This window comes from Elephas maximus, chromosome 4 (assembly GCF_024166365.1).
Source record: "Elephas maximus indicus isolate mEleMax1 chromosome 4, mEleMax1 primary haplotype, whole genome shotgun sequence".
Lineage (NCBI taxonomy): Eukaryota > Metazoa > Chordata > Mammalia > Proboscidea > Elephantidae > Elephas > Elephas maximus.
This window is the reverse complement of record NC_064822.1, coordinates 58,830,090-58,857,205: the sequence shown is the minus strand read 5'-3', so window position 1 is coordinate 58,857,205 and position 27,116 is coordinate 58,830,090. Positions and strand designations below refer to the sequence as shown.

General features: G+C 48.4%; 1 protein-coding gene across 4 annotated transcripts in view; it reads left to right on the top strand.

Annotated features, from left to right (window-relative positions):
• Positions 1-26,382, top strand: part of DDX11 (DEAD/H-box helicase 11) — a 31,862-nt gene extending 5,480 nt beyond the window's left edge. The window contains exons 2-27 of one of the 4 annotated variants that reach the window (XM_049882167.1): positions 481-628; positions 6,055-6,303; positions 6,806-6,892; positions 7,211-7,359; positions 11,578-11,623; positions 12,611-12,718; positions 12,957-13,044; positions 13,490-13,698; positions 15,486-15,638; positions 16,533-16,579; positions 16,940-17,019; positions 18,006-18,050; positions 18,171-18,238; positions 20,007-20,045; positions 20,314-20,425; positions 20,580-20,714; positions 21,268-21,380; positions 23,048-23,120; positions 23,487-23,590; positions 24,254-24,403; positions 24,693-24,761; positions 24,880-24,980; positions 25,314-25,398; positions 25,678-25,751; positions 25,928-26,082; positions 26,171-26,382. In XM_049882167.1, coding sequence (XP_049738124.1) covers positions 485-628; positions 6,055-6,303; positions 6,806-6,892; positions 7,211-7,359; positions 11,578-11,623; positions 12,611-12,718; positions 12,957-13,044; positions 13,490-13,698; positions 15,486-15,638; positions 16,533-16,579; positions 16,940-17,019; positions 18,006-18,050; positions 18,171-18,238; positions 20,007-20,045; positions 20,314-20,425; positions 20,580-20,714; positions 21,268-21,380; positions 23,048-23,120; positions 23,487-23,590; positions 24,254-24,403; positions 24,693-24,761; positions 24,880-24,980; positions 25,314-25,398; positions 25,678-25,751; positions 25,928-26,082; positions 26,171-26,292 — 2,805 coding nt within the window. In that variant the 5' untranslated portion in view covers positions 481-484 and the 3' untranslated portion in view covers positions 26,293-26,382. Of the gene's footprint in view, positions 1-480; positions 629-6,054; positions 6,304-6,805; positions 6,893-7,210; positions 7,360-11,577; positions 11,624-12,610; positions 12,719-12,956; positions 13,045-13,489; positions 13,699-15,485; positions 15,639-16,532; positions 16,580-16,939; positions 17,020-18,005; positions 18,051-18,170; positions 18,239-20,006; positions 20,046-20,313; positions 20,426-20,579; positions 20,715-21,267; positions 21,381-23,047; positions 23,121-23,486; positions 23,591-24,253; positions 24,404-24,692; positions 24,762-24,879; positions 24,981-25,192; positions 25,399-25,672; positions 25,752-25,927; positions 26,083-26,170 lie in introns of those variants that run through there. The other 3 variants (XM_049882169.1, XM_049882168.1, XM_049882170.1) reach the window with 3 other exon arrangements.
• The last annotated feature ends 734 nt before the right edge of the window (positions 26,383-27,116 follow it).

The window sequence follows — 27,116 nt, the reverse complement described above, 5'->3', positions numbered from 1 at the left end:
CTCACAACAGAGTAAGGTGAAGCCACGTTGGCATGTGAATGCGGTAGTGCAGGGCCGTGGGAGAAGAACGCTGCAGAAGTAATTGCAGGCAGCATCCTTGATCCAGTGGCACACGTCTTGGAGAGGAAACCTTGAAGTTTTTCATAGAGGCATTAGGAAGGTGTCCAGGCAGCAGTGAAATGGGCAGGGAAGTTTCTGCTTAGGACTTTTCCTAGGCTGCATTTGGATATAGACATTTCTAATAAAGGTCCCTAGGTGGATTGCTTGGTTTTGGTGTGGCCTCATGAGGGTGTGCAGAAGATGGAGAGAACGTAGTCTCTGTGCTTGCACAAGAATGTACGACCTAAGAAGAAATTGCACAGCAAGTATGGAGACTGCTTCTCAGTGCTGCTCTAGATTTTAAGTCAGTTCTTCCTGGCTCATTGGAGAGCTACCGGGTATGCGTGTATGTGAATGTGTGTATTTTTTTTTGCCCTCTAGCACCATGGCTAATAAAACTCAAGACGTTGGTGGCATCAAGTTCCCTTTTCCCTACACACCGTATTCCATCCAGAAAGACTTCATGACAGAACTGTACAAAGTGTTGGAGGCCGGCAAGATTGGGATATTTGAGAGTCCAACTGGCACTGTAAGTATGAACTGTCAGCACTTAAGAAGGGCTCTGGGGGAGACTGATCCAGACAGCTTAGAGGCAGCCTCGCTTGCTTTCACTATTTGCTTATGGAGAGGTTTTTATGACCCAAACTTGGACAGACTCTGTTAACTTCCTGAGTAGTAGTCACTTCCTCTATTAAATAGTTAACACAGGCCCAGGGTCTGAGAAGAATTAGGGTAAAGGCACATGAGAATTTGAATGGCATTGGAAACCATGACCCATAGCACAGAAACTTTCCAGATTTTTCATGTATTAGGACACACAACTGCTTTGATGTTGAGAAACATATAAATTACTTTGGCTTCCTAACAGATTAAGCATGTTGTTTTAGTTTCTAGCAGTAAGGTTACTGAGTGCCGGAAGGATCCAATTTTTTCCTAAGAGTTTTCTTCCCAGCCTGGAAGGAGGGAGGGGTTTATTAGAGGTTGGCCGTTGAGGATGAGTAGGGTTGCAGTGAATGACTCCTGTTTTCTCTTCTGCACTTTATTTCCTTTTGTAGCAAATATTATGTGATAGTAAAATCTATCTCTGGATGTGAAGGACCCCAACTAGACTGACATGAGGGATAAGGACCTTGTCTTCCTCATTTCTGTGTCCTTGTCATTTAGCAGAGCCTGGCAAGTTTGCCCATATAAGACCCTTAATGTGTGTGTGTTGAATTAATGAGTAAAAGAGAGTGACTCATTTCTTGTCTCTCACTTGTTGGCAGAAGGGTATCATTCTCTCTTGAGATGACACAAATCTCCTGGGTCAGGAAGAGTACGGACTGGGGTATTCTGTTGCTCGTTTTGTTATTTCATATTCAGTGAGGTGGGAGAGAATGAGTCCTGCCAGTTAACCTCATACACTTAAAGAATAAAAAAAAAAAACCCAGTGCCTGAGTCATGAATATATAGTGCACAGTTGTTTTTTGCTTCATCAAATTCTAGCATTCTTTACCTTCCTTTTAAGCTAATGCAATACGACTTCTACCCCTATGACTTCTGCCTCTACCACTCTGTGGAAACTTCCTTCCTAGGATCACCAGTGGCTTCCTGGTTAACAGATTTCGATATGTTTTAGTCCTTCCTTGATGACTCTGCAACATTTGATGTTGTTGAACATACCCCTCCTTCTTTGTTTAAAATAATTTTAAAATTTTAATCAAAGAATAGTGTATGTCAAACCTGTCAACCTTAGTGCTATAGGCAGGCACTTTTGATTCTTCTAGGTGTCTCTTAAAACGTGTCCTTGCATAGCATACTTCTGAATCATAAGCTTGTGTAGCTGTTCCTTTATTGATTTTTGACATCGGTGCCTTCCTCTTGTGATAGATAAGATTTCACTTTCTTACCATCTCTTCTCCCTCCCTCTCCTCATCCTAATATATTGCTATCACTAGTTTCACTCTCGTTAAGTCAAGTGGTGTATTATGATTCTTTTCTTGAACAGTTTTTTGGTTTTTCCAGAGTTAATTTCCTTTTAAAGGTTTGGTTAGTTTTTTCATATACCTATGCCAAGTTCTTCTCACACCACCCAATGACTTCTTAATGTAATTTTCCATACAGATAATTGCCAGTTTCATTTTTACCCTGGAAACTTCCTTCTTGAAGTCGTCCATCCTTTTGCTCTAATTTGGAATGCTTGCTCCTTAGAGCTACTTCATAGATGTTGTCGTATGACTTCCCTTCTCTCTATTTTTTTTGAAAAATCAACTTTATTGAGTATAATGGACATGCAATAAAATGTACTAATTTTAAATGTACAATTTCAATGCGTTTTGACAGATGTAAACACCTATATAACCACCACCACAATCAACAGGTTAAAACATTTCCATCACCCCAAAAAGTTCACTGGTCCATCTTTGCAAGTTATTCCCTTCCTTGCTGCTCCCAGCCCTAGGCAGTCACTGATCTGCGCTCTGTGTCTATAGAGTCGTTTTCTTTTTCTAGAATCCCATGTAAATGGAATCATGCAGTATGTATTCCTTTGTGTGTGGCTTCTTTGGCTCGGCATCTTTTGGGGGTTCCTCCATGCTGTTGTATATTTTTTTCTTAGTTTTCCTGTGTTGGATTCTCTGTTTCCTAGATTCCATATCTTCCTCCTCTTCGGTTCACTCCTTTGTTTTGTTAGAACACATTCCTGAGAAGGGTTGTATGGGGGTAAATTTTGAAATGTGTTTATTCTGCCTGTATCACTTGATTGGTATTGGTGGTTTGGCCAGATAGAGAATTCGAGCTTGAAGATAATTTTCCCTTACAGTCGCACTGTGTATCCTCCAGCTTCCATTACTGCTGGTGAGAAGTCCAAGGAAGTCTGCCTCTCGGTCCTTTGTGGACCGCCGCCCCTCACCGCAAAAGTTTTCAAGATCTCCCCTTTGTCGTTTGTGTTCTGAAACTGCGTGATGATGGGCATGATGAGGTGTGTTTAATTCCTTGTGTTGGGTACTTGATGGGCCCTTTCAGTTTGGGGACCTATAACTTTCAGTTCTGAGAAATCTTCTTATATTGGGTAATATTTGTCCTTGCGTTTTCTTTCTGGTCCTCCTGTTCATTTGGCTTTGGACCTCCTGGTTTATCCTGCAATTATCTTTTCTTCTAATTGTCTATCTCTTTGGGCTCCCTTAACACCTCTAGCTTGCTTTTGTTTTTGTTTTAAATTCTACTTTCTGGAAATTTCTTTGACTTTATTGTCCAATCTTGCTATTCAGTTTATATGTGCTGTGCTGTCTTTCATATTCAAGAGCTTATTCTTATGTTCTGGTCTTTTTTATAGCATTGTGTTCTTGTTTCATAGAAATATTATCTTCTCTTACCCGTCTGACAATATCAGCATCAATGATAGTATTTTGGAGTCACCCCTCCATCCCCCCCCGCAACATTGTCTCTGTTTCTTTCAGGTTCTTTTTTTCCCGTTTAAATTTTAATGTTTTTTTAGGAGGCTGTCATGGATTGAGTTGTGTCCCCCCAAAATATGTGTCAACTTGGCTAGGCCATGATTCCCATATTGTGTGGCTGTCTACCATTTTGTCATCTGATGTGATTTTCCTACGTATTACAGATCCTACCTTTGTGATGTTAATGAGGCAGAATTAGAGGCAGGTATATTAATGAGATAGGACTCAACCTACAAGATTAGGTTGTGTCTTAAGTCAGTGTCTTTTGAGATATAAAAGAGAGAAGTGAGCAGAGAGACAGGAGGATCTCATACCACCAAGAAAGTAGTGCCAGGAGCAGAATGTGTCCTTTCTACCTGAGGTCCCTGCACTGAAAAGCTCCTAGACCAGGAGAAGATTAATGACAAGGACCTTCTTCCAGAGCTGAGAGAGAAAGAAAGCCTTCCCCTGGAACTGGCACCCTGAATATGGACTTCTAGTCTCTTGGACTGTGAGAGAATAAATTTCTCTTTTTTAGAGCCATCCACTTGTGGCATTTCTGTTATAGCAGCACTAGATAACTAAGACAGAGGCTTTCCTCAAATGTCTGATGATCCTTGGCTGTCTGCTGGTATTTAAGAATAAACCACTAAAGGGCTGACTGAAAGGTCAGTGGCTTGTGGACTCGTGGGCTGGCTTCTTTGCTGAGGGCTCCAGTTGTCAATATCTGTAGGAGTTTCCCTGGAGTTCAGTTTCTGCGAAGAACCTCCTCTAAAGCCTTGCCTAGTGGGTACACGCCTGGCAGCCAGTGTTCTTGGAGGTGATGGGGGTGAGGGGTAGGGGCTTGAGGTGAGTAGTCTTTCACTAAATGCCCTGCTTTTAGTTTGTCTCCAGAGCACCCTCTGGCTTAGCTTCCTCAGAGTTTAAACTTCCCGTCTTTTTCAAGGAGTGGGGACTATAACCTAGAGGGATACAACTATTCTTTGGAAGAATTTCAGTTAATCCCTTTGTCTTCAGCCCTATGCTATGTTTCCACCAATTTCTGTACATAGAACTGTTCAGGCCTTAGTTATCCTTTTTGTCTTTGTGTTAGAGTGTACTTACACTTATTTCTGGAAGAGAACCTTGACCATACCCTCAGGAAGTCCCTCAGTTCACTTCCAAGTGAAGGGCACTGGCTCTCTAACCAGGCATCTGTCCCTGGGCTGTTGTTACAGGGGGATGTCTCCCCTGCCCCTAGCCTGGTGACAGCTTAGCGGATGGTTTCCGCCTTCACAGGCAGCGCGGAACAGCTGCCCCCAGGTCCTGCTGGGAAGTGTTGTCTGCAACCCTGCCATCCAGGATCTCTTAAAAGCTGTGAGACTAGTATGTGCAGGGGCTTTTCTGAAGATAGGTAATCCATTTGTTCTTCAGAATTGCCATTTTATCACAGGGCCTTTCAAGAATCTGATGAAAGCTATGGACCCTCATCCAGGGATAATAACTTTATTATTATTGGTTAGTAATAGCAAAATAGTAGCTAACTCCAACTGGTTATTTATGGGTTTCCGGGGTAGATGTTCTTTTAATCCTAGTATAGGTATTAACCTTTGAGTATGTAATGTAATGCTTGCAATAGCTCTGTGAGGAAGAGACTATGCTTATTTTTCCCACATGTGGAAACAAGCGTCTGCCCACAGAGCTGGTAAGTGGAAGTACCACTGTTTGACCCAGGCAGCCTGGCCTCAGAGCCGATGGCTTTAACCACTGTGCTCGGCTGTTTCCCTAAACACATACACACACCATTCTACCTACGGTTCATTTGGTCCTGGGTGAGGTCCAGAACTCCTCTCTTGGTACCCTGGGATCCACCCAGATCCCAGAGAGCTGACTACCTGGACCGGAGGGTGTTGGTCCCACAGGAACTCACCTGCACGGAGACTCTCTCTGGACACCAGAAGCAGCAGCCTTGGGAAACTCACTGCTGTCTCCTCTCTACAAGGACACACTGGGAAGTTTCGTTCCAGCCTTTAAATCAAGTGTTGTGTTCTCCAGAGCAATTGGTTTACGTTTTTAAAAAAGTTTTCACACTGACTCCTCTGACTGATCATGTTCTGTCTGAACATTGGTCCTATTAAAGCTTAGGGTCAAATTTGTGGCCCCCACCCCCTTAGCAAGTATATGGGGTTCCATGCTATGCATTTTTGGGGCCTTAATTCCTTTGGGTGCTGTTTGCCTAATTTCTTATCTTCTTCCAATTATGTTAACTTGCTATATGCATATGTAATGTGATAAACCACTTTAAATTATTTTAGGGAGAGTGAGCTGTATAATTATTGCAAACAGGGAAGCTCTTTCCTGCATTTTAGGCCTAATTGTTATTTCTTCCTTCTTCCTATTTTTATTGCCTCCTCTTGCTAATTCCTTTCTTTTTCGGGCTGGTCTTAGAGCATCCTCTAGCATTTAAAGCCAGACCTTCTGTGAAGGCTTTTTTAAAGTGGGAAAAGGTCATTTGGGAACCTTTGTATTGTCCTTTATTTCAGAAAAGTTTTTCTTCCTGTAGGGAAAATCTTTGAGCCTTATTTGTGGAGCCCTCTCCTGGCTTCGTGACTTTGAACAGAAGAAGCGTCAGGAAGAGGCGCGTCTCCTTGAAACTGGAACTGTTCACTTAAGTGATGGAAAGGCCCAGCCCCCATCTCTCTCATCCTCCTGCCAAGTGACACCAGATACAGTGAGGCCTGCAGGAGAGCCTGACTGGGTTACTCAGTTTGTGCAGAAGAAGGAAGAAAGGGACCTGGTGGACCGACTCAAGGTGAGTATCTGGGGTAACAAGAAGTGGGAATGAGCTAGGAAACAGGGCTGAAATGATTAGTTCAAGTTGATTCCAGGATTTAGATACCACGGGTTCTTTGACTTATCAGCATCTCTTACCTCTCCTGTCAACTTTCTTGAGTGGATGATACTGCCCCCTTGCTATCTTTTTTGAACTGGATGTTCAAACAGGCCCTCTCTAGACAAGGGGTTGGCAGTTCCCATCAATTACCATCCTGGGGAATGAACCCAACCATTGCCACAGGCAACATGGCTCAGTAACTGCAAACTCAAGAAATGAATTTGATTGAGAGTACGTGGCTTTGGGAGGCAGAATACAGACTTCCTGCAGTGGACAGCGAGGTTGGGACCAGGAGAGGCTCACGGCCTGGAAGGGGACACTGGAGCAACCTTGGGTGTCGGCCAGGAAGGGAGAGCTGTCCTGCGTGAAGAGGCTTTGGGCTTCCTGCAGGTATTTTCTTTACGGCTGCTTCACCCTTTAGGAGGAGCGGGTCAGGAGGAAGAAGCGAGAAGAACGCCTCCAACAGCTCCGTCATAACGCACAGCTCAAGTACGCAGCCAAGCGCGTGGTGAGTGTCATCTCCCAGAGGGGCCCGGCATCATCAGGCTGCTCAGGGGCTCGATGTGTAGCTTCTTTGTAACCAGGGCCTCCGTCTCCTTTCACTGACCTCCGCCGGCTAAGTTCTCCTCATCCATAAGTGGGCAGCTTGAGCTGAGGCATTGACACTGGAGATTAGTTCCTTCTCCAGGGAACGTGAGGCATGTGTGAGAGGTTGGGTGTGTGTGTGTGTCCTTGGGGACGGCCACACTGGAGGCTGAGTCTGTGAGGAGGTGGGGCACCAGGTCTGAGATTTCTTTCTCCTTCCACCTCTGTTACTCCCCTCCAGAGACAGGAAGAAGAAGAAATGGAGAGTCTCCTCCGCCTCAGCAGGGAGATGCTGGCAGCAGGAGCAGAGACTGAGCAGCTAGAATCTGGGGAGGAGGAGCTGGTCCTGGCCGAATATGAGAGTGACGAAGAGAAAAGAGCAGCTAGTGGGTAAGACAGCTGTTTCTCCTTCACCCCACACCTGTGCCCCAAGCCTCTGGGGGGCACCCAGGAAGGCAGCTGTTTCCCTCATGCCCAAGAGAGGCTTTGTCACCTTATAGGGTATCTGACAGGATGGGATATCAGCCATCTGCCCCAGTGCTAACCTTTCTGTATGCCACGGCCCTCTGAGGGTGCATAAGCGATGGCGACAGTGAGAGGCAGCCTTTAACTCCAGGCCAGGCACTGTTTACACGCTTCACACGTTAGCTCAGTATCCTCAGCAGCTCAGTGATGGCAGTCACGTTTGTATCCCCACTTTACAGACGAGGAAGCTGCAGCACAGTGAGGCGATGTAGTTTGGCCAAGGCCACAAAGCTAGTGAGGTGGGGAGCTGGGACTTGAACCTAGCCAGTCTGGCTCTAGATCTCGTGATGCTTTTTACTGCCAGGCTACTTAGTGTAAGGTTTACAGCATACACCATCACGATACCCTTCAAACCAAACCAAACCTGTTGCTGTCAAGTCCATGCCAACTCCCAGTGACCTACACTGTAGGGTTTTCTTGGCTGTAATCTTTATGGAAGAAGATTGCTGAGCTTTTCTTCTGCAGCGGTGCTGGATGGATTTGAACTGCCTATCTTTCAGTTAGTGGCCAAGAGTAAACCATTTGTGCCACCTAGGGTCCTTCAAGGCTTCTTTAGCCCAAGTTTTTCTTTTCAAAAACCTTAAGCTTCCATTGGTCCAGGTATTTAGGTCTCCACTTTATAACCTACATGTGAACTAGAAAATACTGAAAGTAACGAGCCATTTCTAGACCACACTGCCCTTTATGAGAGCCTCCTTTTTCATTCATGCTTTAATTTCTCAAATACCTTTTGAGTGTCTGTTGTAGGTGTGGCGCCATCCCAGATGCCATGAATATAGAGATGAATAAGGCAGCCATGGCCCCTGCCCTCAGAGCTTACATTTTTGTAGCAGGAGAATGACAAAAAATGTGAAAGCAAGTGGCATTTATTTGAATTTGTTTACCTATGAGAAAAATGAAACAGGTAAAGTGGGTTGGGGGTGGGGTTGCAGCGGTAGGTGGAGAGGTCAGGAAAGACCCTTTAAGTAGGCACATGTGAGCTGAGACCTGCAGATAAGGAAGAGCCACAGGAAGACCCCGGGAGAAGAGAGTTCTAGTCGGAGTGCCCTGGAAGGAGTGGTTTGGACACAGGAGCAGGTGTGCTCAAAGGACAGAGAAGGCCCAGGTGCTGGAGCAGAGAGTGAATGAGAGAGACAAGAGGCCAGAGGCAAAGCAGGTGCCAGTGTCCTCTGACCTCGTCAGATGTGGTTCTTGTGCAGCGGGAGGCTGTTGGAAGGTTTTAGGCAGAGTGATGTGATCTGATGTGTGCATAGGAAAGGTAGCTCTTTAGAGTTCAGCAGCTCTTCCCCAAAGGCAGGAGCGTTCCTAGAGATTCATGCCTCTTAGGCGCTCTGTGTGGAAGAGGTCTTTCCTGCTCTTCTGAGGTGACTCTGGGCGCATGTCCCACTGCGCTCACCCTGTCTGTCTGAGGGGGAACTCCACTGCCTAGAACCAAAAGGTAAATCCGTGCTCCTTCGCAGCTGCCCCCACGCACCCTCTCTCTCCCTCTCTGCCACTTTGCTCAGACTCCCAATGTCCCAGCTGCTCTAGCTTTGCTTACATGGGCAGGCCTTCCCCCGTTCTTCCATCTGTCCTTGACACGCCTCCATCCTGCGTTGGCAGACGTCTTCGCCTCCTTTAAGACCCAGCTCAGATGTCGTCTCTGTGAAAAGGTCTTCAGTGGCCTCAGGCCATCAGCCTCACTCTCTTCTGCTCCCACTCCATGTTGTGTGTTAGTTGGTTGATTGACTTCTCTTCCCCATCACTAGGCCGCGAGTTTCTTCAGGACAGGAACCGCATTTTTTTTTTCTTCACCTTTATTCCGGTTTTATTAGTTTTTATCTATAATTTACTTTTTCTTTGCAAGTAATCCATCCAGGTTACCACATTACATTTTGTCATTATGTCTCTTTAGTCTCCTCTTAAATATGATAGTTTCTCAGACTTGCCTTGTTTTTCACTACCTTGACAGTTCTGAAAAGTACTGGTCAGGTATCTCATAGAATGTCCTTCTGTTGGAATTTGTCTGGTGTTCTTAGGATTAGACTCGGGATATGTTTTTTTGGGAGGAAGACCACAGAGGTTAAAGTGCTGTTCTTGTCACATCATATCAAAGACACAGACTATCAATATGAATTACAACTCGATGTTTACCTTGACCACCTGGTGAAATACTATAGGAACCACATCTTAATTTTTATATTCCCGGAGCTGACTTCGTGTTTGGCATAGAGGGGTGCTCAATAAAAGTTTATTGAATGAACAAACACTAGTTATTTTCAATCTCGTCATGGAATTCCAGCCAAGAATTTCAGAAAACACCAAAGTGTCAAAGCCAAGAATACATGGATAGGCTGTGACCCTCATGAAATTCTTTGCAAAATTTCATGTTTAGGTGCATTTTTCTGGTAAGAGAGGGTCTGTGACCAATGCCCCCAAAAGGTCTAAGAACTTCTGGTTAGACCCCATCTCCTTAACAGCTTTTGAACATTTCACCTTCAGTCCTCTCAGTAACAGTCAAGATCCTGAGCATGGCCTGCAAGCCCCATGCAACTGTGGGGGTGCTGGAAGGTTACACTGTTTTCTCCTGTTTTCTGCTTTAAACTTGCTAGAAGATACAGTCGGTCCACATTTGTGTAGGTTTCTGCCTCGTTAGCATTTTTCATCCTCTCAGAGTTACCTGCTTCCTCATCCTCCTTCATTAAAGCACTTCCCAGGGCCCCTAGAGGGGAAGGACAATGCTGGCCTGTTTGGTGGGTGAAACACACACGTTGCTTTATGCGTCAGCCTTGGGCGGGTGCTGTACAAACGAGCAGTGTGTGGTCCATACACCCTTTTCCACCTCCCTTCAAGATGGCTTTATCACTCTTCTTTTTCTTATTTCTCCCTTGCAACCTCTTGGGGACAAGATACAGAAATTGAGTGGGGTTTGTGAATATCAGAGCAACAAAGTGAAGCCAACCTTATAAATAATTCTCCTAATAGCCCAAGGCAATTAGCATTTCTGCTTTATTTGTAATTGAATATTTAGGTGAATAAAAAAATATTTTTATTTTTTTGATATGATGCTCCTGTAGGTAGAGTAGACTTGTAAAAGGTTTTCCGAGGAGCCTGGACTCACAGTGATGGCTAAACTTGAAGCCATGTCATGCAGGCTTGACTGCCCTCCCAGCGCCCCATTGTTGATGGGCTTTTAGTTCATTACTAGAATGGGCAAAGTGAGGACTGAGAAAAGGCCAGTCTGGCCATCTGTGACAGTAGGTGTTACTCAGGTGGTGGGTTGTGGCTTCATTCAGGAGATATGCACAGAGTCCCTGCTGTGCGCTAGGCTCTGGGAAGCCCCTGGGGAATCAGCAGAAACAAGGCAGGTGCTGTCCCTGCCCTGTGGACATCCCAGCCTGGCAGTGGCAGGGGAGACAGACTAAGTGATTGTGAATGAGATAGGTGTTACAAGGATCAGTACAGGATGTCCTGGGAGTGTGTCACAGGGCAGCTGAACCTGCCAGGAGAGGTCCAGGAAGGCTTCTGTGATGTTCAAGCTCAGATTTCAGAGTTAATTAGGAGTTGGCTAGGTGAGGGGAGAGAGCATTTCAGGCAAGGAGGACAGCATGTCCAAAGGCCCTGAGGGGATAACAGAGCTGGTTCTACTGAGAGTAGTCCAGTTTGTTGGAGGTGGTGGTAAGAGGAGAGTAGTTTCAGAGACTGAGAAGAGTCAAACATCAGCCTAGGCTTCTAGCATAAGACTTGGGTTGGGGATGCCCAGTTCCTTTCTCTGTTCCCGCCCATTTCCTGTGTTCAGCAGGCCTGAGTAGCAGTGGAAAGGTAGGGTTGGTTTTTGCCTGGTAGTATGTGCTCTCTGGACACGTGAGCACCTGCTGCTTAGGCAGAACCTTGTTGCTGGGATGTGTCTGTCTCTTTCCAGGCTCGGAGCTCAACCCTCAGTTCCAATAGCTTCTGAGGAAAGGGGCTACATCTTACTTGTTTATTATTGAATGTCCACGGCTAAATACCAGCACGTGGTCTGTGGTCAGTAATGTTTTCTGATTTGACCTAAACTTGCTGAGGGAAGAATGTTTTCTGTGTGTGTGTGTTTCTCTCTTTCAGAATTGATGAGGATGAAGATGACTTCGAGGAGGAACATGTAACCAAGGTAAGACGCGTGTCCTTGGATACTTTCCTATGATTGATCCCAGGCCCAGGGCTCTCCACGCCTGGGGAGAGTGCAGGAGTCCTGCCAGCTACTTGGCATTCTTGTCAGTGAAGGCTTCCAACCCTTTGGACCCTGTGACTGCCCAGAGCCAAACCCTGGTCTTTAGTCATTCACCCGGTGGGCTGGACTGGGTGCCCTCAGAGACTTCTCCTGGGAGGATCACCTGGGCTTCTGTGCCCCAGGGCATCAAAGACAGTCATTCTGGATCTAAAACTCAATGGCCTCTCTCTTCATTGGGTGGGGGTGGACGTTGTGGGTGGGGAACAAAGCAAGAGTGCTCCGCCCTTTAGACCTCTGATGGCACATTTGCTTTCTTTTTCTCCTTCGTATTTTCATTGGCATGGAGTTCTCTAAGGTATGGAGGGTTCTGACACTTATCAAATTTAAAGATATTTGGTTTCATTCAAGATTTTTTTTTCCTCTGTTGAAAGTAACGTTCCCCCCCCCCGCCCCCACCTTTTCTGTTTTCCTCTTCTCACTCTTCTAAATCTCAGGAGTAGAGAGAGAGTATTCAGCTCGGCCTCCTCCTGTTTTACTGTTGCCCACCCTCAGAGCCAGCCCTCTGGGGAGTGTGTATGAAACAGTCCTTCCCCACACACGTTCTCTCCAGAATGTTAGGTATTATTGCCGTGTTAAGGACCACCACTTAGGGACCACAGACCTTCCTAAGATTACCTTGCCCTCAGAAGCAGCCGGGTTCTAGACTGAGTGTGACTAATGCAGTTACACTTTGTGGATATTTCCTTGAACTTCAAGAGCTGGGGATGAGTTGAGGAACCCGTGGGCCCCTTGTTAGATGAGGTTTGATATTTAGGGCCACTTGCCCCAGTCCCTCAGCCTCTTAGGCGACAGCATTTCTTGATGTGCAGAGAATGCTTTGGAATGTTCTAGTCTCCACTTTGAAATCCCCTCTCTTCTTCTGACCAGATTTATTACTGCAGTCGGACACACTCCCAGCTGGCCCAGTTTGTGCACGAGGTACAGAAGAGCCCCTTTGGCAAGGACACCCGACTTGTCTCACTCGGCTCTCGGCAGGTAAATAGAAGCCGGGTGTCTCAGCCCATGTCCCAGCATGCTGCCTTAACTGGCAAGCTGCTTCGCTTCCCTGTGCCTTTGTTTTCCTTTCCAGGTTGTAGAAAGAAGATAGGTGTGAGGCATGCAGAGCAGTGGGAGGGTCAGAGGAGGGTGGAGTGGGCAGGGGCCAGGTGGGCTGCTCCCATTTCAGTTAGCCAGCACCACTTCTTTGACTCCTCCTTTCGTCCCTGTCTCCTAGAACCTTTGTGTAAACGAAGACGTGAAAAATCTGGGCTCCGTGCAGCTCGTCAATGACCGCTGTATGGAGATGCAGAGAAGCAAGCACGGTACACCATCACCCTAAGCTGTAAAGGAGAGCCTCCAGGTGGTCTCGAGGCCTTGGGGCCGTGCTGGGGAAGAGAATGTGGTGGGCTGGAAGTGACCAAAAAACCCTCTTGGGGTTGGACCAGAGACATGGGAAATAAAAACAATATCTTAAATAAAAATAATGGTAGAGCAGACCCCTGATTGCTTCCTCAAAGACCCTCCCCTTGGGAAAAAGCAGTCTTACATTCTGGGGCAGTCTAATCCAAAACCCTGGCTTTGAGATGATTTTCTAGAGCACACAATGTGAGACACCAGAATGCTATAATGAGACCGCAGTAAGCAGTACTTGGAAGGGTTTTATAGCCCCCACCCTGTGGAAATTCTTCTTGTCAATACAAAACCCAACCCCACACTCATTTTCTGTTCTTTCTGCCTTTGCTTCCCTCGTACCTGTACCACTTTCAGAAAAGAAGAGCGAAGCAGAGGAAGAGAAGCCAAAGCGAAGAAGGCAGGAAGGCCAGGCTGCCTGCCCCTTCTATAACTATGAGCAGATGCAGCTCCTCCGGGATGAGGTTCTCGTGGAGGTGAAAGACATTGAGCAGCTGGTGGCCATGGGGAAGGAGGCACGGGCCTGTCCCTATTACGGGAGCCGATTTGCCATTCCTGCAGCCCAGGTGAGGCTTTTGGAAGGCTGGGGGGTAGCTCTTGGCTCTAACAGTGGTTTGGGGCACGAGGGAATTTCTCATTTGTCAGGAGGTGCCCCCCACTGTGGCTAGGCTAATCAGGGCACTGCACACTGCAGGGAACGTGTTGCTCTCCTTGTAAATAGGGTCGGAGCAGGCCCAGGGATCCCTTGGTGGCTCATAGCTTCAGGGCCCATTGGCTTCACTGGGGGACAGCAGATAGGAACCAGGAGGAGTGTGCATCCCAGGTGACACCACAGTGAGTGAATGCAGAAAGGGAGCTCCAGAATGTAGGTGTATTTCCACACTGCTTTCCAGAACAGTTGTCCCAGCTTACACACTTGCCTACAGCATAGGTGAGTACTGTCGTCTTTAGACTTGCCATATTGAGTATCGCCTTTAAAGAGAGAGAGAGAAGGTAGCCCATTTGATAGATCCAGAGGTATCTCATTGTTATGCTGGGCATGCTTAAACTTTTTCTCCTTCCTTGATTTGAGTGACTTTTGGAAACAGGAGCTCACTCTTGCAGAAGTCACTGTAATCAAGAAGAGATTTAAGTAGGTTTTAAAGATGGAGGGGAATATGCTGGTAATAATTTTACACGGCAGGTAAGTACCCATCAGTGTGCTGCCCTGAACCATGTGACTGTGGACACTTGCAGATGAATACAGGGAGCCTTCCGCCCCTGTGGCCTATTTGCCACAGAGCAGTTTAGTGCTGTGGACACTTACGTACAAATACCATGAAGTGTCTTGAAAGTTTTTTTGTTTTTTTTTTTAATAATATTTTATTGTGTTTTTGTTGAAAGTTTACACAATCCTGAAAGTTTTACGATCTTGAATTTTTAAAGTGCTTTTTACTTCATTTATCCCACTGAAATAGTTAAGGCAGATATTATCTATATTATACACATGAGAACTGGGGCCCAGAAAAGTGAAGCAATTTGTCAGTTTTCTCACAGCAAGTAAGTATTAAAGCCTGGGCCTTAAGTTTCTAATTTTCTGGATTTTCATTTTGTTTATCTGTGTTCATTTAGCTGAAAAATCTTTATGACAACATAAAACCAAAATCGAAACCCATTGCCATTGAGTTAATTCTGACTCATAGCAACCCTATAGGTCAGAGTAGAACTGCCCTGTAGGGTTTCTAAGGAGCGGCTGGTGGATTCGAACTGCTGACCTTTTGGTTAGCACTCAAGGTCTTAACCACTGCACCACCAGGGCTCCTCATAACAACATAGCGCCTAAAAATTTACAGGGTGCTTGTATTTTCATTACCTTCCCATCCCTTAACCCTCACTTGATAAAAGAGTTTATCAAGTCTTATTTTGCAGTTGAGGTAACTGAGGCTCAGAGAGATGAAGTGACTTTCCCAGAGTCACATAGCTGAGAAGTGCTGGATTCAGGACCAGAACCCAGGGTGCTTCCTGGTACTCAGTAGTTTTCAGTGTTCGAGGAGCCTTGGATGCTTTGGGTGGGTAATTGGTACTTTGGGGGCATAAATGAGGCCAAGCAGAAAGGGTTCTACTCTCCTCCCCCCTACGCATCCCGTCCCAGTTCAATCAGGAGCTCTGCTTTTACCTGTTTCATCTATTTGATGTTCCATAAAAGGGCCTGTTGCTAAAAGCACAGTACGATGCTGTAGCTTTCTCTCTTAAATATACCTACACATCTTCCAGCTGGGAAGTGAAACAGTTCACGTCAGGAACTTAGACTAGACAGACAGGTTTGCTGTGGGGGAGTGCCGCCTGCTCAGGGTGCTGCTGTCTCCTCCTGCAGCTGGTGGTGCTGCCTTACCAGATGCTGCTGCACGCGGCCACGCGGCAGGCAGCGGGCGTCCGGCTGCAGGGCCAGGTGGTCATCATTGATGAGGCGCACAACCTGATTGACGCCATCACCAGCATCCACAGCACGGAGCTCAGCGGTTCCCAGGTGGGTCAGCCTCTCCCTCCCTGGGCCAGGGCCAGCCACAGGGCAGAGGGACAGAGATCGTTGCTCTAAGGACCCGGATTCCCCTGGAGAGCGGTTTGGGAGAAGGTGCACTGACCAAGGCAGTGGCCTTTTCAGAGGCTGACTGTGACTTTCTAGCAAATCGTAGAATGGTGGGGACCCAGCTCAAGCAAGGTGGCTTATTTCCTTGCTCTTCACCTGCATTTATCTGCCTGAGTCCCTTTAGCCCAGGATGCTACTAGCCAGGTGGATGAGATGGAGGAAGCAGGAGCCCTCATGTCTAGGTGCTGTCGTTGTTGATACTGCTTTGAGAGCATGTAATTGAGGGATGCCCAGGATTTCTGAATGGTACCATTTATTTATTATTTCTTATACACCAGGCACTGTACGTGGTAATCTCTAGTCCTCACACGAACTCTGTGGTGGGGGTGGTACTACTGTTTTTACATTGACCACTCAGTCACAGAGGCTTAAGCAGTTTCATAAAGTCACACAGCAAATAAGTGTGGAGCCTGATTTGACCACTGGTTTCTGACCTGAAGGCCACTGACACCCCACCATGTCTCCTGATCGGGATGTCATCGTTACTTGACTTCATCACTCTCAGCAGAACCCAGGAAAAACTAGCAGGGGATTCATGATTGGAGAGATTCAGCGTCTTGCCTTTTTTCCTGCACCAAAGTGGGCCCTTCAGCAGAACCTACCTTCTCTCTTAGCTCCCACTAGCCTAAGGGCTTTTAAAACTCAGACTCACTGTGGTTATCCCTTTGTGCCCTGGGCTGGCATTTCTAGGTGTAGTCTCAGGTGTCACTGGCACAGCTCTAGCTGCTCGTCCAGAGCCAGGGATACAGTCTCACCTCTCTGTTTTCTCCCCAGCTCTGCCAGGCCCATTCCCAGCTGCTCCAGTATATGGAACGATATAGGTGAGACGTCTCTGGAGGTGGAAGGGAAAATTCCACTGAGCCACTGCACCCCTCAGTCTCAGCTCCTCTCAGAGAAAGCGCTTAGGTCACGGGCTCTGGCCCAGAATGAGGGTAGAGCGGACCAACACGCTGTACCTCCCTTGGGTTAATCATGGTGCTCACCCACAGAGGCCGAGGCTGCTTGGGACAGAACCACTGAGTTTGAAGGCCTTGGGCCATGGCCAGCCTTTTTCTGGGAGAGTATTTGTAGCTGGTGACCCAACTTGAAAGGCACCAGCCAGACAGGGCTCAGCTTGGGGCAGTTGGAGGGGACGTTGCTGCGGAAGTCCTACCACTTGATGTCCGCTGGCTTTTTCTCAGGAAGCGTTTGAAGGCCAAGAACCTGATGTACATCAAGCAGATCCTGTATTTGTTGGAGAAGTTTGTGGCTGTGCTGGGAGGTAGGAGAGCACCATCCCGGTCTGAATGTCTGGCCTGCTGGGCTCGCTGGTCTGTTTTCTGGTCGCCAGTCAGGATATTGCATGTTGTCTGTCCTTGAGGACGGTCTTCGTCATTGATGTAGGAAGTTCTCACTTTTCATAGATTAGTTGTCTGACCTTAAATCTTTGTTTCGAATCCTAATTTCTTGACCCTGTTCTGAGTCTTCTCTTTACCGGACCCTACTCCACAGGTGGCAGTGATAATATAATATCTTATATCATGCTGTATATAAATAGTACTTAGTGTAATAGATGTAGTGCTTTGGTGTTTTAGAGCACTTTAACACACGCAGTTTCATTTGCACTGTTAGGAAACCAGCATAGGTGTGTTGATCCTCACTTGACAGACAAGTAAACTAAAGCTCAGAGCAGAGGGGTGACCTGCCTGTGGGGTCCATGAGCTAAGATGTGAGACTAGACTCTTCTGCTTCCAGATCCCATGTTTTTTGCATGATTGTGTTTTGCAAACCCTTTCCTTTATTACATGCTAAGCCCTTTCAAGGCTTTTATAGGGGCCGAAGTTCTGGAAAGCCAGTGGGACGTTTGTCTGGCGAGATTGTGTCTCATACAGGTGCTTCTCCCTTCCGTCTCTGCTTTTGCCACTGGCTCACCAGGCAGCAGGGCACCTGCTGTGTGCCCCCATGCCCCTGCATGAGATGGGTGGTCACTCCATCCCCCCGTCCTGGGAGGAAGTGTGAAAGAAGAAAAGCATAGGGCTTTGGGCTCCATGCATAAACGATCAGACTTGGGAGGCTGTCCGGGACCTTCTACCCTCTCAGTGGGTTCTTGGCTGCTATAAATGGCAAAACAAAACAAACACCTGCTCAAATCTAAATGCTCTTACTTGGTGAGCTCTGTGTAAAGTGAGAAGACAGGGGAAGAGGAGGTTTTTTGTGGCTGGGGACTAGAGGACCACCATCCTGACATGTGGGAATGCTCTTTTTTAGGGAACATTAAGCAAAACCCCAATACACAGAGCCTCTCACAGACAGGTAAGAGGGTTACCCTGAGCAGGCCAGAGCTGATCTGAGCCCTCCCAGCTTAACTTTGGGACCTGGAAGCCGGGGTCTGGAGAGTGAGGGTGCCAAGGGCCTCCGTTTATTTACCCTCAGGGACGGAACTGAAGACCATCAACGACTTTCTCTTTCAGAGCCAGATCGACAACATCAACCTGTTCAAGGTAGAGGCTTCCTTTTTTTGTTAGCAGATGAAATTTTCCTATTCCTGTTGCCACCTGTGGGCAGAATACCATTTTAAGACTGTGAAAGGAATTAAATTCCTCTGCCCTCAAGCAGCTTAAGGTCTGAGGATCTAAAACATATCAATGTAGTTGCTCAGCCCTTACACAGAGCAGTGTGTCAGAAAGGAAGAGTAGGCTTCAGTCTCTATGTAAAACGGCTAAAGGGTTACAATATTGGTGAGAAAGGGTGCCTTTCTTTATACCTAAACCTATTGCTGTTGAGCCGATCCTGACTCATAGCAACCACATAGAACAGAGTGGAACTTCCCCATAGGGTGTGCAAGGAGCAGCTAGTGGATTTGAACTGCCAGCCTTTTGGTTAGCAGCCTGAGCTCTTAACCACTGTGCCACTAGAGCCCCACAGTAGAAGCTCCCAGGTTCTCGTCACCTTACTACATCTTTCGTCTGGCACCATCTTTCTCCTGGGCTTTTGACAGAAGCAGGAAGTTAAGATTGGTGGGGGTGGCCCAGGCCCCCAGCTGTCAGGGCCAAGGTGGGTGAGAGCATGGCTAGGGCTGCCCTCTGGGCCCTTCTCATCTTCCCGATTCAGCTGGGGGCTTTATTGCAGCCTCAGATCTCTGCTTTCTCCAGTCTTGCATATGTAGCCGTCTCCCAGCCTGGCCACAGCCACCGTCATGATCACTGTAGTGATTCTAAATGAATAAAAATAGCTGCCTCTATTGATGGAGCACTTGCTATGTTCGAAGCAGTGTGCTAGGATCTGTAACTCCCCAGTAGGACGTGCTTAGAGAGGTTACCCTAGGAAAATCACATGCACAGGGTCACACAGGAGCAACATGCGGCGGATGGCGGAGCCCATGTGTGAACTTAGCTGTCCTGGCTTGTAGCGGGGACTCTTATATTCTGCCTTTGCTGTTTTCTTCAAACCAGCTTTCCCCCCGAATTCCCCATTTTGGCCCCTATCACTGCCGTGACCCACATCACACAGGCTGGAAGTATAAGTCATCCTTGATTCCCTTCTCCGCTTTGTGTCCGTGAGTCAGCCACCTCATCCTGACAAAGCTCTTGCCCTTTTCATTTCCACAGTTGCTACTCCAGGCCAGGCACTTTCCCTCTTGCCTTTCTTTGGCCTTCTCCATTTCATTCTTTTCCCCCTTCCAATGTAGTTTACAAAATACCATCTAGTGAATCTTAACTGGAGGATGACACTCTTCAGAAATCCTAAAAGGCTTCCAAGTCATCTTGTCATTCTAAGCTAAGGTCTGGCTCCAAGCTACACTTGGAGGCTCCAACTAAATTACACCCCAGACTTTCCCTGAAGAAGCCTAAGCTTTACCCCTTTTATACCTTTGCTCGTAGGGTTTTCCTTTTCTTTTTTTTAAACTCTTGATTTTTCAAGGCCTGGCTTAGATGCTATCACCTTGAAAGATGCAGAGGAAATGTAACTTGTATGGAGCATCTTAAGAGGCTGTGGGCCTGTAGAGACAGGTTTGTGAGGAGGCAGCAGCTGTGTGAGGCTCTGCAGCCACCCTTCTGGGAGAGCACCATGTTGTGTGTGGTGGTCACAGAAGAGGCCTTCAGGAAGGAGATTGAGTTGGTCGACCCAAATACGGCTTTGGGCTCTGCAGGAGTTGCCAGTGAACCCTGCTTCCTGGGGTGTTGGAAGATGATTGCCTTTTTTTTTTTGTATTTAGATTACAGCTTGATCACATCTTACACGCGTCCATAGCTGGGTTTGGTTTTGCAGGTGCAGCGGTACTGTGAAAAGAGCATGGTCAGCAGAAAGGTGCGCTCCCCTTTCTAGTGGGCTGTGGGAGGATCTGGCAGCCACCCTGCTGGCCGCCCGCACAGTGCCTTTCTCTCGTACCCTTGGGAAGCTATAGTCACTTTGTCTTCATTCTCCTCAGTGCATAGCAGCTTTCCGGGGGGTGGGAAGGGGGGCCGTGACTGGGGTGGGAGTGAGTTGCAGGTGGCCTGGGCCTGGTGAAGCCACTGGCTGCTCCCAGGACTGCTGCTCTCACTCCTCCTTGTCGCTTGCTCTCGTCCCAACCCAGCTCTTTGGCTTCACGGAACGATACGGAGTGGTCCTTCCCCCTTCCAGGGAGCACCCCAAACTGACTGGGTTTCAGCACTTCCTGCAGAGCCTGCAGCCTGGGGTGACCGAGGGTGAGTCAGGATGGAAGGGCTGGGCAGCAGGCCCTGGACAGGGGCCTTCACTCCTCACACGTGGACCGTCTTTCCTGGAGAGTGACTTTAGCCCAACCCCTGGGAGGTTCTCCTCCTCGTCCTTGGTCCCAGACTCTCTTCCTCTGCTCTGTAGCAGCTCCTTCAGCTCCTGCGGAGGAGGGTGAGGCCAGGGCTCCGCGGCCTGCGTCTCCCCTGATGCACGTCGAAGGCTTCCTTGCGGCTCTCACCACAGCCAACCAGGACGGCAGGGTCATCCTGAGCCGCCAAGGTAATCAGATGCTTTCCTGGCCAGGCTTGGTTCCAAAGAAAGAATCAACCTAGAGCCAAGGAGCCAAACCCCGAAAGGATCTTTTGCTTCTCCTGGCACCTCCCTGGGTTCAGAGGAAAAAATGGGGTGGAGATAGCTGGCCTACTAAGACCTGGGGCAGGTGAGGGAGGTGGTGGGAGGCAGGGCACAGGGGCTGGGTAGCAGGTCCTCTCAGGCAAGGTTACTAAGAAGCCATGTTGCCTGGTGGCTAAGGTTGTGGGCTCTGGAGTTTGGTGGGCTTTGGTTTGTGTCTTGGCTCTCTCGCTTGCAAGCTGTGTGATCTGGACCCTCGATGAACCTCAGTTTGTTCATGTGAAAATGGAGGCAATAATAATGTCTACTTCAGATGGTTGTCCTGGAGATTAAATGGGATTTAATTTCGAAAGAAAGTGATAGGCCTTTTGTCTCATACTTGGACCCACCTGGAGATGCCTTTTGTCCCAGACTGATGGAAGTATCTGCTGAGTCTGCCCTCGTGCTCCATGGAGCTGTTGTTTCTCTGTCCTTTTTTCAGGCAGCCTCAGTCAGAGCAGCCTGAAATTCTTGCTCCTGAATCCAGCTGTGCACTTTACCCAGGTGGTGAAGGAATGCCGGGCAGTGGTCATTGCGGGGGGCACCATGCAGCCGGTGAGGACACCAGACGCCATCTGTCCTGTGGGCCCCCAAACCAGAAAAGGGTCTGCTTGAGCAGGTCACACGGTGTCCACTAGATGGCACCGCTGCACTGTCTCCCTGCTTATGCCTTTTAGATGGTGGGGGTAGCATGGAGGTGTGGAGACCACCACTGCTCCCATATTTCTGTAGCCAGACAAAGCCGTTCTGTAGTGTCAGACTCTCAGTTAGGTGCCTTCATGCCATTCCCTTCCTGCATCCACCACAGAAATGTCAACCTTTTTTATAAATTGAAACTTCAATGTATGTTTTTTAGAAGAGTATTAACATTTTCGTTGTGGAAAGCAGAGATAAGCAAAAACAGAAGAGAAAGAAACAAAAAGCTGATAATTCCACCAGCCAAAGATTGGTTTTGGTGTATATCATAGTTTTTCTGTGCATCATTTTTACACATGCATCCATATTTTCAAAGTAAAACAAAAAATGGTATTATCTCTGCATTCTGTTGTTATAACTTGCTTTTTCACTCAGCAACAGAATGTCATAAACATTTTTCCTTGTCAGCGAGTGTTTGTTTATTCTGCCACACTCTGGCCGTGCTGTATTCTGTTATGTGAATATATTACATTTCATATCACCACTCCTCTTTTGTTAGCTGTTTAGGCTATTTCTGGTTTTTCTGTATATTAAACAATGCTGTGATACATGTAACCAAATCTCTGCACAGCAGTTATTTCCTTAGGATGCTTCCTGGAACAGGACTTACTGGCTGAAAGGCTGTGTGGGTTTCTATTCATTCAGCGTATTAAATTGATTCACAGTTGATAATTGTTTTGGCTGCTCAGACTGTCTCGAACCTGGCCAGTGGGAACCCGTCACCCGCCTTCTGGTCCTCTGAGGTGGCCCCCTTAGTCTCTGACACTCTCCTGCTTCCTGGCAGAGCAAGATGTCCCAGGCTTACCTCATGCTTTATTTGCCCACCATCTGGAGTCACTCATTTCTCAAGGAGCCCTGATTCCTTTTAGTGAAAAATGATGCTTAGAAACCAAGAATTGGATGCTGGAGTGTTCGTACTGCTCCTGGGTTATTGTTTACAGGCCATTTCAGTAGACAGATCTAGGAAGTGTGGTTTCAGAAATCAGGAGTTCATGCTGATATTTCTAAATCAGAATCGAAAAATAGGCTTATGTGACTTTGTATTGTCTCTTAAGTAGAACGTTTTGGTTTCTTCTTATATTATTCCTCTACTGTGTAATCTACTTAGAGTAGTTTTAGAATTATAATACGAATATTATTTCAAACAGTAAAACTACTACTAGTAAAACTAGTGACTGAAATTTCGTTTTTTTGTATTTGTTTTTTGCCCTTAAGACTATATCCTATATATGTGGTCACTAAGGATGTAAAGTCACTTAAGTTGGGCTTTTCCCGGGGTGCTGATGTTGATTTGATAGATAAGTAGGCCCTTTTGTTGCAGTTTGTTTTCGGTTTTAGAGTTTGCTCTTTTCCCTTTTTGTCGACCCTGGGTTCAGTCTTTTCTTTGATGACTTTGTATTTACTTGCTGCTTCCTAGCCCAGACTTCAGTCTTCCCCTCCCTGTCAAGCCCCCCATCTGCTCAGTCCTCAGGCCCCTTCTCCTGGGCCTCTGGGAGGGCACAGAGCCCTGACGTTGTACTCTGCAGGTGTCTGACTTCCGGGAGCAGCTGCTGGCCTGTGCTGGGGTTGGAGCTGAGCGTGTGGTGGAGTTCTCTTGTGGTGAGTCTCCACGTCCAGGGTGGAACAAGCAGGGTATTCACGTCATAGACCAGAAGCCTGGCTCCCTCGTCACAGTGTATCCACACTCTGTTCTCAGGCCCAAAGGGCTGAGACTGTGCATGGTCCTCCGCCAGCTTTCTCATGAACTCATTTATCCCTGTGCTCTCATGCTTCTGTTCTTGCTCCAGTTACGCGGGAGAGGTTTGAGCACTGCCCAGTTTTACTTTGGAAATGGGGAGGGTGGATAAGTGATATAAATTGCTTTTCCCAGTCTGGGAGACCGGGCTGGGGAGGTGCCCTTTTTGGAATCCACCTTGCAGAACATTTTGGGCCTCCAGTGCTCAGCCCCTCACTGGGTCTCACCAGGTCACGTGATCCCTCCAGACAATATCCTACCCCTCATCATCTGCAGCGGGCCCTCCAACCAGCAGCTGGAGTTCACATACCAGAAAAGGGAGCTGCCTCAGATGGTTAGTACCAGGCAGCTTGCCTTACTGCAGGCCTGTGTTAGGGCACGAGAGGTTCCTGGGGTGGGGGCAGTCGGGGAAGCCAGCACTGGGGGCCTCCATCTCTGAGCCAGCACAGGATGAATGCCTGTCTAGATGTTTCTCAAGGAAGATCTCAGCCTTCCTTACCCCTTAGGGTGCTGCATGAGGTTTCCTTAAATCTCCAGGCATCTGTTTAAGTCAGAGCACATGAGAAAGCAGCCCATTTGCTTTGGCTCTCTTGCCATTTGGTTGTACAGCTTCTGCCCTGGAGACGGATGTGGGTCTGGGGTCTTAGGGGCCTGGTTTGTCACTGATGATGCTTAAGCCCCAGTTGCCCATCAGGACGTTGGGAGCTGGAGTAGGGAGATTCCGGGGCACACCAATAGGAAGTTTTCTCTCTGTTGTCCTAGCATTGCAATGTGTGTGTTAAATGGTGTCGTCACCAGAAGCACCGTTTGGGTGTGATTGGTAGGGAGGGTGGCACATGGCAGTCTGTAATTCCCACCCAGGGGAGCCACCCTCCCATATTCCTCCCTCTGCCCGAGTTACCCCGGGGTCTCTGTACTCCGCCCTGAGGTTAGGAAGCCTTTCTGGAGTGAGGCTTCGGCATGGCTTTCTGGAGGGGCTCCTTGTCTTCCTTCATAGATGGATGAGACAGGCCGCATTCTCTGTAACCTGTGCAACGTGGTACCTGGAGGGGTGGTGTGTTTCTTCCCCTCCTATGAGTACCTGCGCCAGGTCTATGCCCGCTGGGAACAGAGTGGCCTGCTGGTCCGCCTGGCTGTCAAGAAAAAGGTGAGTGGCCCTTCAGCTAGACCTTCACTTGTAAGGACAGTGGCACCCAGAGTTCCTTACCTGGATTTCTCATGCTCATCAAATAGAGTGCTGTGGCCTCCTGTGCAGGGCCTTCTCCTCGTTCCTTATCCCCACCACTTCTGAATCCTCTGCTGGTCCAGAGGAGTCCAAGTCCCCTCTGACCGTGAGGCTCTCCCGTCCTTAGTCTGGGAAAGAAAAGGCCTAGAGCAGATCCGACATCCAGGCATTCTGAAGCCTTTCTTGGGAAATAATACCTGTTTATCTCTAGATATTTCAGGAACCCAAGAGAGCAAACCAGGTGGAGCAGGTACTGATGGAATATTCCAAGTGCATTAAGGTGAGAGCTAAAACTCTGAGGCCTTGGGTCCGGAGAACATAGGAGGCTGGCAGCTAAAAATATTTTGAGTGGCATCTAAGCTTTAGCTCGGCAACTCGGGGGCTGGGTATCTCTGCAGTGCTGTGGCCAGGCAGCAGGCACGATGACCGGGGCCCTGCTCCTCTCTGTGGTCGGAGGAAAGATGAGTGAGGGGATCAACTTTTCTGACAACCTAGGCCGGTAAGTAGTGGTCCCCTTCTCACCCCTGGTCCTGCCTGCAAGCTGCTGCCATCTGCAGAGCCTGCCCCAGGCTGCCTGCTCTGGGCCAGTCAGCTGGGTGGGGAAGTGTTGCAGCAACTCTGGATTTGCCCCTTTGAGGCCAGGTCGGGGGTTAGGCCGGGTTCACTTCGTTAGCCTAGCCTGGATCCCTTGGCTGAGAACACGCCTCTCAGGTGGCAGGTACAGCGTGGGAGAGGCAGAGCTGCGAGCACAGCGAGAGGACTGTGGAAGGGGTGGTAGAACACAGCAGGTGAGGCCTTGAAGGCCTGTCTGTTCACGTGTGCCTCCACCCAGGTGTGTGGTCATGGTGGGCATGCCTTACCCCAACATTAAGTCTCCGGAGCTGCAAGAGAAGATGGCCTACCTGGATCAGACCCTTGTGAGTACCCCTGGCACCCCAGAGGACAGGAACGAGAAGCCAGGGGGCAGGTCTCTGCTACTGCTGGGGCCGAGATAGCTTGGACAGAAAGCACCTCCGTACCCTCTTGGTCTTCTCTGTGATGTCACCTACTACATCAGTGCTGGTGTTGGGCCCCTGAAGTCTGCTGGTCTGTTGGTTAGAAGCCTGGCAGTGCCGTTTTCTCAGGGAGAACTGGGAAAGTGGCAGGAGACAAGAAACGGTCCTGACAGGCCCTCTCCTTCACCCTTCCCAGCCCAGAACCCCGGGTCAGGCCCCCCCCGGGAAGGCTTTGGTGGAGAATCTGTGCATGAAGGCTGTCAACCAATCTGTAGGTAAGCCTGGGGCTCTGTCTGGCTATTTGGAGTTATGATGGATGGCTGGACAATGAGGTGACAGGATTTTACCTACCATCTCTGATCTGAGGGCTGAGGATGAGGAGGGAGACGTAGTAGAAATGTACCTGAAGGAGGCAGGTTTAACTCAGAGCCGTGATCTCTGCCCCCACCAGGCAGGGCCATCAGGCACCAAAAGGATTTTGCCAGCATTGTTCTCCTGGACCAGCGGTATGCCCGCCCGCCTACCCTGGCAAAGCTACCAGCCTGGATCCGAGATCGAGTGGAGGTCAAAGCCACCTTTGGCCCTGCTTTTGCTGCTTTGCGCAAGGTGAGTCCTGGCTTTCCCCTCCCCTGAGGGCCTCCTCCTGCTGCAGTCTGGAGATCTAGTTGCTCACTTCCTTTTCCTGTCTTTCCAGTTTCATCGGGAGAAGTCTGGTCCTTCCTGACAGATGATGGCACACCGCCCCAGGCTGCCAGGCTCTCCCTTCACCCTGCCCATGTGAAATGCCATCCTAGGCCTGGTCTGCAGAGATCCTAAGAAGGTGAAACCCAGGATGGGAGTGTGGCGTCAGAACAACCCCCTTCTGGAATCAGTGGGCTGCCAGGATCCAGGCACAGAGTATGGAAAAGCCAATAGAAGAAAACCTATGTTAATTCTGGAGAAACGGTGGGGACCGGCCATCTTTGGGCCCATCCTGGGGCAGCTCCCCTCCCTGGAGTTGAATCTTCCTTTCCATTCAGCTTGGCCTAGAGTAAGCGGCCTGCTTGCGTCTCGCCCAGCCTCCGTGGGAGGTAGTGCTAGCGCAGCCTTCCACTGCAGTGTCTCTGTCCTTGCCCAGTTTCTCATCTCCCTTCCTAGAGGAGAGATGGAAGCGGGCCCATCCTGCCTCCAGCCCTCCTCGCTAAAATGAGCTGCTCTGGACCTTTCACCTTTACCTACACCAAGAACACCTCATTCCCCATTTCTGTCCCCCTGGTGTCTGTAGGCTTCTTGTTATCTCAACTGCCTTCCTTCTCTTGTGTCTTTTGTCTCAGTCATCAAGAGCTAGGAAGAGCCCTCTGCCCTGGCTCCCTCACCTGCTGGCCTCACTTCTTAGGCAACCTTATTCACTAACCTGTTCCACAGCCCTCCACGGTATTTTTACCTCCCTGGCTTGGCTCCAGTTCCTCCTTCAAGTCATTGGCACCCTCTCTCCCTCTCAACCACTTGAGCAAACTCCAAGACACCTCCTATCCTGACATCAGCAATTATACCAAGGGCCATTAGGCTCTCAGCAGGACTATTTTTAGAGACCCTGTGGCTGTCACTGAGACTTTTTTTTTTCTGTGTTAAAATATCCCTCCCTCCTGTCTGCAGCAGCT